Source organism: Chrysochloris asiatica, unplaced genomic scaffold, assembly GCF_000296735.1.
Source record: "Chrysochloris asiatica unplaced genomic scaffold, ChrAsi1.0 scaffold00024, whole genome shotgun sequence".
Taxonomy (NCBI): domain Eukaryota; kingdom Metazoa; phylum Chordata; class Mammalia; order Afrosoricida; family Chrysochloridae; genus Chrysochloris; species Chrysochloris asiatica.
In genome coordinates, this window is record NW_006408542.1 from 20453679 (window position 1) to 20463625 (window position 9947).

A 9947-nucleotide genomic window follows, 5' to 3' on the forward strand; every position below is an offset into this window, starting at 1 on the left:
CTGAATTCCTTCTCAGACATTTCCAAGGCCTGCCCATCTTCCAGTATGGAGTGTAGGTCTATTTCCAGTTCATTTGCCTCAGTCACTTTATCTCATTTCTGGACATGTGCTGATATGGTCATCTGCTTCTGGTTTTAGGGCATATTCAGGAGTTTTCTGTGGTATTAATACTCAGATGGGTATTTATTTTGGTATTTTTTATGCTTTTTTATTGCCTCCAGGAAGATGTGATCAGGAGATCAGCTTCCCTTTTCACTCTTCCTCCTGAGAAATTTCAAGATGACACTGTTGGTCATTGTGAGGTAAGTCAGGATTTAATTTTCAGAGAATTTCCTTTTTAGTCTAGATGTCCTGCTCCACAATCTCCGTTCAGGCCTTTTTTCTAGTTATAGAATGGCCGTTTTGTACTTCCATTTGGTTTTAAGTGGAAACTGTTACTTTAAATTTTGAGATCTGTGCACATGCGTAGTAGAACCCTCTGGGTTGGGGGTGGGTGTTCACTTGCTCAGGCACCCCCTCTAGTCACCAGAATGGAGGTGCACAGACAGCAAGAGACCAATGAACAGATACCAAAAAAAAAAAAAGAATATCCACATCTTTATCTCCACGGTTCTGTAAGGCATCCGTGGCTGCTCTGATTCTTCCCCTACCTGGTCTCACCCAAGATGGTGACTCTGGGAGCAGCTGAGCATCTTGAATTAGAAAGCAATGGATTTCTTGCTTGTGCTACAAATTCCCCTAGCTATAAGCCTTCCAACCTTCTAAATATTCCTTTATATGTGGTTCAGAGTTCTGGCACCATTCCCTGAGCCTTCTTGGTCTGGTATTCTGTGTTGTTGCTGACAGAGCTCTTCATTGCACTTCCACACACTCTGCCATCTTGTTTGTTCTGAGGCAATAAATTTTTGTTGTTTTATGCTATCCAGTTTGTGGCAGCTTGTTACAACAGCCTAAAGAAACTAATACAAAGGTGTTTAAGAAAATCTCTGTTCAATTAATAAATGACCACTAAGCTGCCCTGGTGTGGTGGATAAGCACTGGACTGAGAACTACAAGATTGGTGGTTCAAACCCATTAACCACTCCTCAGAAACCCTCTACAGGGTCGTTGTGAATTAAAACCAAATCAACAGCACAACAACCAAGCTAACCAAGTCTACCTCGGAGGTGTGTGTGGTGTGGGGGGAGGTAGTGGTGATGGATGTTATCATTCCAGGCCTCCATCTCACTCAATCCCAGCAGGCAGGAAATAACCCTTCTTCCTTTCCTATAGGAAATGGGGCTTTTTCTTGTAAGACAACACCAGCAATCCTGACTCAGAAGCACCAGGCACTATGAGGGCCAGGGCCTCTACTGAAAACAGAAATTAAGTGAACTTCCACATACAGAATGGTGGGATCTCTTCCCCTACTCAACTTCCAGAAAACTGGCAACCAGCTTGTGCCCCAGGTAGAAGACTAAGAAGTCATTTATGAAAAACTAAAAGGTCCTAGAGAAAAGGTCTACAGATAGGAATATTGGGAACTTCTGGTGTGGTGCTGTTGGAAAAACACAGGACTTCAAGGTCAGTTTGAACCACAAGGTCAGCGGTTCAAATTCACCAGTCGCTCCTTGGAAACCCTCTACTGGGTTGCTATGAATTAGAGCCAACTTGACAGCACTTAACAACAACAACAATCCAGAGGAAAAGTTGGGTTGTCACCCCAACAATCCACAGAGAAATCCCCCTGCAGATAAGTCCCATTTGTGTTAGTTTCTTATAATTGCTTGAAACAACAGAAATTTCTTTTCTCACAGTTCTGGAGGCCAGAAGTTTCCAATCCATTTTACTGGGATGGAATCAAGATATTGGTTAGCAGGACTATGACCCTTCTGCAGGCTCTATGGGAAGAATTCAACAACAGTTAGGGGTTGTTGCTAAGTGCCATTAAGTTGGTTCCAACTCAGAGATACCCTGTATAAGGTTTCCAAGGATCAGTTAGTGGTCTTAAACCACCAACCTTGCTTATTCTATTTCTTCACTCTTATTTCTGCCTGTGCAATTACATTGTTTTCTGTTGGATTTTTTTTTTGTGTGTGTATGTGTAATGTCCCTCTGACTCCTACTTATAAGGACACTTGTAATTGCATTTAGTGCTCACCCTAATAGTTTACAGTCATTTCCCCATTAAAAAATCTTTTCTTTAATCATATCTGCAAAGCCTTTGCCAAGTAAAGAAATATTCATAGGTTCCAGTGACCAGGAGATAGACACATCTTTGGGAACCATCACCAGTATTTCATTCCTCTGACTTCAATGAAATGTTCATCTTACTTAAACATATTTTTCACATTTATTGGATATCTGAGTTCCTTTCTTTATGAATTATCTTTCTACTTAATATTTTTCCTACAGATTTTTATATTTTTCCTAATTTGCACTTGCCTATTACCTTTGTTTACAGTTTGTTTTCTGGCATAAATTTTTTTTTAATGTTATACAAGCAAATCTAATACCTTTCTCTTTGCAGCTATGCTCAGAAAGTTAACCTGAGATCAGATGTAGTACATATATTTTCTCCTGGATTTCTAGTTTCAAAAGTATTTCATTGTTTACCAAAATGAAGCTTAATATGTAGTATGAAATAAGAATCTAACTTTAATGTTTCCAGGTTATTTACAACAGCCCAGCACAAGATAGTCCTTCCTTTCCCTACTAGCTAGTCAAACCATCTTCATAAAACATAAAAATCTCATATTCTCTAGGATTTCTGAGTTCTGTTCAGTTCAATAGCTCTTTTAGATGAAGCTTTATGTTTACTTAATGTGGAGCTATGAGGTAAGCACTGGACTGTTAACCACAAGGTCAGTGGTTTAAACCCACCAGCTGCTCCTTGGAAATCCTAAATAGGGTCACTATGAGTTGGAACCCACTCCACGGCACTTAACAACAATAGGTTTATTTAGGAGCCTTGGTAGTGTAGTGAGTTACAGTTGGGCTACAAACTGCAAGGTCAGCAGTTCGAATCTACCAGTGTCTCAAAGGGAGAAAGATGAGACTTTCTGTTCCTGTAAAGATTTACTAACTCAGAAACCCTATACAGGGTTGCTATGCGTCGAAATTACTCCACAGCACACAACGACCTCCACCATATGTTTATTTGGTGTTTTCTTTTTTATTTGACTGAGTTTCCAATTACAAATAACTAAAAGCCTATCATATCACTTCAACCTGCTAATTATATATTTTCTCATTCTTCTAAGTGGTTTTACATAATTACTCATTTCTTTTATAACACCATATTTATTAATTATCCATCTAAAAGAGTTCATTTTACCAATTTCTTCCATCTGAAAGTGATCAAGCATACAATCAAGATGTATTGATAATTACTGGTGATTGGAGTGCAAAGGTTAGAAATAAAGAAGAAAAACCTGTAGTTGGAAAGTATGGTCTTGATGCTAGAAATGATGCTACAGATCACATGATAGAATTTTGTGAGACCAATGATTCTTTCATAACAAATACGATTTTTAGACAGCATAAAAGATGACTCTACACAATGACCTCACCAGATGGAATACACAGGAATCAAATTGACTACACCTGTGGGAAGAGCTAGTGAAAGCGCTCAATATCAGTAGCCAAACCAAGGCCAGTGGCGACTGTGGAATAGTCGATAGCTCATTTGCAAGCTCAGGCTGAAGCTGAAGATATTAAAACAACTCCATGAGTGCCAAAATATGACCTTGAACATATCCTACCTGAATTTATAGACTGTATCAAGAACAGATTTGATGCATTAGACACTAGTAACCAAAGACCAAAAAAGTTGTAGAATGACATCAAAAACATACAGGACGAAAGCAAAAAGTCATTTAAAAAGACAGGAAAGAAAGAAAAGACAAAAATGGATGTCAGAAGAAAACTCTGAAACTTGCTCTTGAGTGTAGAGAAGCTAAAGGAAGTAAAATAAATGAGGAGGTAAAAGAGTTTAATAGAAAATTTCAAAGGGCTGCTCAAGAAGGAAAAGTAAGATATTAAAATGAGATGCGCAAAGATCTGGAGTTAGAAAACCAAAAAGAAAGAACACACTAAGCATTTCTCAAACTGGAAGAACTGAAGAAAAAAATGCAAGCCTTGACTTGCAATATCGACCAATTCTATGGGTGTGGCACTATAGGAGTTCTTACTGTAAGGCTGGTGGTTCAAACCTATCAGCCAATCCTCAGAAACCCTATACAGGGTCTCAGTGAATTGGTACGGACTCGATGGCATTTAACAACAACAAAAACAACAATTGACAAAATATTAAATAATGCAGAAAGCATCAAAGGAAGATGGAAGGAATAGAGTCGCTGTACCAAAAAGAAATAGTCGATGTTCAACTATTTCAAGAGGTTGTTGTTGTTAAATGCCATTGAGTCGGTTCTGACTCATAGTAACACTGTTTAGGGTTTCCTAAACTGTTTAGGTGAGCTTGAACTGCTGACCTCATGGTTCAAACCAACCTTGCAGTGCAGAACATTAACCCGCAGCATAGCATATGATAAAGAACTGATGGTACTGTAGGAAGAAATCCAAGCAACACTGAAGGCATTGGTGAAAAACAGGGCTTCAGGAATTGATGGAATACAAATGGAAATCTTCCAACATACTGATGCAGCATTGGAGGTACTCACTCATCTATAGTGAAGTGATTAGAAAAAAATCCATATTTGTGTTCATTCCAAAGGTGAGTTAATGATTTATGGAAATCATCTAACAATATCATTAATGTCACATGCATGCAAAATATCACTTAAGATAATTTAAAAATGGTTGCAACAGTATATCAGCAGAGAACTGCCAGAAATTCAAGCTGGATTCAGAAGAGGACACGGAACTAGGGATATCATTGCTAATGTCAGATGGATGTTAACTGAAAGCAGCAAATAACAGAAATATATTACTTGTGCTTTTTTAACTATGTGGACCTTTACAAACTATAGATAACATTGTTTACCTACTATGATGAACAAAATGGCAATCTTAGATCACACAGAACTTCCACATTTTAAACATCGAATGCGCCAAGATTCAATTATCTACAATATACTTACAGGAATGAAACAGCCTGTTGGAAATCTTGGAACTGCAGAACGAAATACAAAGCCCCTATATTAAAAGAGAAAGAAAGACAAAAAGAAAAAATAATGTATGATATTTCTACATCTATTTTTAAGGTGAGGATCTTTGTTAACATTATTTCCTATCTTTCATTAATTAGATATTCAAAAATGCTCATCTGGATTTGATGGAGATAAATGAAGTTTAAAATACCATTCATATTGTTTGTTGGCATGTAAGAAAGGCATGGGAAAATTATTAAAAGTAAGTTAATGAATAAGTATATGATTACCTGGAAGAGTACTTGGGAACCGGTGCAGGAAGAATATCATATTGTCCTGGTGAAAGCTGAATTGTCTACACACAATGGACAAGGACACCAAAAATAGATTAATACAGGTCTTGAGCTCACTTTATTTTATTACCTGTCATTCATTACCCTCTTTTTAATGAGCATATTGATGTTGTTAGGTACCACTGATCAATTCCAACTCATAGTGATAGAGTCAAACTGTCCCATAGGGTTTTTAGCTCCCATCAGCTGCTGGATGGTTAAAACCACCAATCTTTCAGTTTCCCAGCACTTAACCATCGCACCACCAGGGCTCCTTTTTATGATCATACAACATTATAAAATTTATTCTCTATTTTAATAGTGGAAAAGGTACATTTTCAAAGGTGGAGTTTCAAGACATTCAACACATATTTATCTCTCATAATGATTTTTATCACCTTATGCTTGAGATGCTATATAGAAAAATGTGGGACAATTGATTCTATTTTAAATGTACTGAATTCAACAAATCACTTCCATCACTACTGATGAATCTGCTCTGTGGGTAAGCATTGTGCTAGGTGTAAGGAAGAAGACAATGGTAAGAAAGATGTGGCACTTAACTCATAGGAATGAAGTTTATACATGAGCAACTCCAATACAAAACTGGTGTGGCGCTAGGATCAGCACTGGACTGCTAACCACAAGGTGGGTGGTTCAAACCCACCAGCTGCTCCTCGGAAACCCTACGCAGGGTCGCTGTGATTCAGAACCGACTCAACAGCACTTAACAACAACAACAACAATCAATGCTGAGAGAGAAAGACTGGAAATTTTGGGGAAAGATTAAATCTAATTGGGTGATCTAAAGACAGTAAAAGGAGCTCTGGAAGTGTGGTTACGAGTCAGGCTGCTAGCCTCAAGGTAAGTAATTCTAAACTACTAGTAGTTCCGCAGGAGAAGATGAGGCACACCACTACAACTACCACAACCACCACCAAAGACAGTAAAGAATGAGATTTGAGCAGGATTTAAGGACAGTAGGACTTCCTCAAGGGGAGCAAAGGAGGGTAATCCAAGAAGAAAGAGCTTTACATAAGAGAACGTATCTCTGCATATTGCTAAATTTGCTGCAAGATACCTGGGTGACACCACTGTCCATGAGTCTATGGAGATTAGACCAGAGACAGGAGAAGTAAGAGAGTATCAGGAAGTGGTATGCTTCAAGAGTGGGATTCGTAGAGGGAGTGAGAGAGAGAAGGCAGGCAAATGAGAAGTGAGGAGGATGAGACTGGCCAGACCTCCAGAACTTCCTCCGTTGAAGGAGCTGGCAGGAAGGAGCTATATTATAAGATCCTAAGAAGTATCCTTCCTAAAGTAAACAATCCCCCCACCTATTATCTCTAAATTAGATTTTAAAGTATAATTCTGTCATTGTTGAACATGAAGCATCCATATCCTGGCATTATGTGCCATATGGAAGTTCAGCTATGATATTTTACCCTGCAGTTGTGTTTCACATGTTAATATATAACTTTGATTGCAGAGGCTGCTTTGGGTGGATACAGTGATGATAAAGTAAATACAAATTTATGATGACATGCACTCATTGTCCTGGTGCCCTTGAACCTTTTTAATTGCTTGCTTGACATTATAACACTAGGAAAAGCTGCTATTACCATATCATATTGAAGAAGCAGAGAAACATATTTTAATCAGGGAACTCTTTAGGGACCAGCAATTTGACATTCATGATGGTTACATACAGGTGTTTGACATTCCATTTACTTTAAACTGCACATAGATGCTTTATGCTGCCTTTGTCTGTGTCTGTCGACCTCACAAATAATCAAACACACAAACAAGGAGGAGGAAAAGGAAGAAAAATAATGGAAACAAAACAAAAAACCTTAAAACAGCTGTTTCTTCATCTCTACTAAGAAATCCACATTAGATTTCTGTAATGAAGTGCTCATGGAAAAACTCTTAGACAGCACTAGTCTGGAAAGAAATATTGTTACCATAGCATCTATATTTGTCCTTCTTTTCTTGGCATTGGCCTTTCCTTGCTGTTTAATATAGCTGAGAGGGCTAACTGTTCCCCGTCAAGTCTTAAATAGTCAGCTGCCTTGCATAAGAGATAGGCTCTCTGTGCATCACTCACCTTGTTGCAAATGATCTGGGTGACTCCATTGTCTTTGGGACTATAGCTAATATATTTACTTTCTTTTCTGTTTTCTACATATGCTATTCAGTTCTTCAGAGACTCGGAGAAACTAGACAATGTGCTGATAAAAATACCCAATTCTAGTTGATAATGTTTCAATTCATGTTGATTAAACAACATTCACAGCCAGAGTCAATTCTGCCTTGCAGCAACTCTGTAAGACAGAGGACCTGCCCCACAGGGTTTGCAAGGCTGTAAATCTTTACAGAAGCATACGGCCACATCTTTTTCCCTCGGATTGACTGGTGAGTTCAAACCACACACTCTTCAGTAGCAGCAAGGACTTCAACCATTGAGCCACCAGGGCTCCTTCCATACTGACTGCTGTTGTTGTTAAGTGCCATTGAGTCAGCTCTGATGCATAGTGACCCTGTATAGGATTTCCAAGGAGTTGCTGGTGGGTCTGAACCACCAACTTTTCAGTTAGCAGTTCAGTGCTTTTCTACAGCACCACAGGTATCTTGTAATCATTTGGAGTCATACAAAATGACAGACAGGAGGATATTAGTGTGGATATTTAATTCAGCTATGGTGTACCAACACCATCAATGTCAGAAAATAGGAATATGAAAAAGTCAACCCAAATCAGCCAGATTTGTAAGGTGCATGCTTCCATTCAACCTTAGTTTGCCAACAGCTGTTTAGGGATGGCTTTTTTTTAGGGATGGCTTTTGAATTATTAAAATGAATCCTTTGATTCATTCCCTAATATAATAGGGCCACGCTTTCTAATCTGGCTACTTCCTTTTGACCTAAAACAGACACAGAGGAGTGGAGGCAGAATCACCACATTGGTTTCCTTGTGTATTAGCTTCTTCTTCCAAGCTAACAGACAGAAGCTAATAGCAATTTAAAATTTTACTTGTTTAACTATAATTTTCATTGAAATCTTCTAAACCTGGGAAGTAAATAAAAGAATGTCTCAGATAAAAATGTAAAGACGGGAGAACAAACAAGATGGCGGATCGGGTGGAAGTGCTGTGAGGAGCTCAGTCAGCAAAAACACTGAATACCGGACCAAGAAGGCTCAGGGGATGGTGCCAGAACTCTGAGCCACATATAAAGGAATATTTAGAAGGTTGGAAGGCTTATAGGTAGGGGAATTCATAGCAGAAGCAAGAAATCCATTGCTTTCTAGTTCCAGACACTCAGCTGTTCCTGGAGCCACCGTCTTAGGAGAGACCAAGCCGGAAAAAGATCAGAGCAGCCACGGACGCCTGACAGAACCACGGAGATAAAGCTGTGGACATTCTTTCTTTTTTATTGTACCTGTTCATTGGTCTGTCACTGCCTGCACACCTCCATACTAGTGACTAAGGAGGGTGTCTGAGCAAATGGACACCCCACCCCCACCCACAGAGGATTCTACTATGCATGCACACAAATCTCCTTGAAATTTAAAGTGACAGTTTCCACTTAAAACCAAACAGCAGTGCAAAACAGCTACAGCCGGCTGTGAACTCTTTATCACTAGGAAAAAGGCCTGAACAGAAATTGTACAGCAGGACAGGCAGACAAAAAAGGAAATAGGCCAAAAATTAAATCCTGAGTTATGGCACAAAGACCACCAGTGGCATCGTGAAATTTCTCAGGAAGAAGAGTGAAAAGGGAAGCCCTTCTCCTGATCACATCTACCTGGAGGCAATTAGAAAGCATAAAAAATACCAAAATACACACCCATTTAAGTATTAAGGCCACAGATAACTCTTAAATATGCCCAAAGAACCAGAAGCAGATGACCATAGCAGCACATGTCCAGAAACAAGATCAAGTGACTGAGGCAAATGAGCTAGAAATAGACATACATTCCATACTGGAAGATGGGCAGGCTTTGGAAATGCCTGAGAAATAATTCAGAAAAATGATTATAAAATGTATCAAAACACTATACTATGGAGTTGAGAAAAATAAGAAAGAAGTTAGGAAAGCATTACAGGGACAATCAAATAGGATAGATACAGCATTGGAAACAATTCAAACCTACAGAAAGAGGTCCAAACAATTAATAATAGAATATCAGAAATGGACAATACACTGAAAGGGCAAAGGAGTAGAATTGAAGAGATAGAAACCAGAGCTAGTGAGCTAGAGGATAAATATCTCAACACTACTAAGATAGAAAAGCAAGCACATAAAAGGATAAAAGAATCTGAAGAAGGCCTAAGATTCACATTGGACAACATGATGAGGAATAACTTAAGAATTATCAGCATTCTGGAACAGGAAGACTCACATAAGTCCAGAGGGGAGATAGTTGAAGAGCTTCTGGAAGAAAAATTTCCTAACATCCTGAAAAGCAAAAAGATAAGCATTCAAGAAGCTCAACGAACCCCAGGAAGGACAGACCCTAAAAGAAAA

The 9947-nt window shown here is 38.8% G+C and overlaps 1 protein-coding gene across 1 annotated transcript in view; it reads right to left on the reverse strand.

The window, feature by feature from the left end:
- LOC102824415 (chromosome unknown open reading frame, human C2orf61) overlaps positions 1–9947 on the reverse strand; it is a 108224-nt gene that overhangs the window by 72514 nt on the left and 25763 nt on the right. The window contains 2 exon segments of the mRNA XM_006839428.1: positions 5082–5136; positions 5381–5445. Of these exon segments, the coding sequence (XP_006839491.1) occupies positions 5082–5136; positions 5381–5445 (120 nt within the window).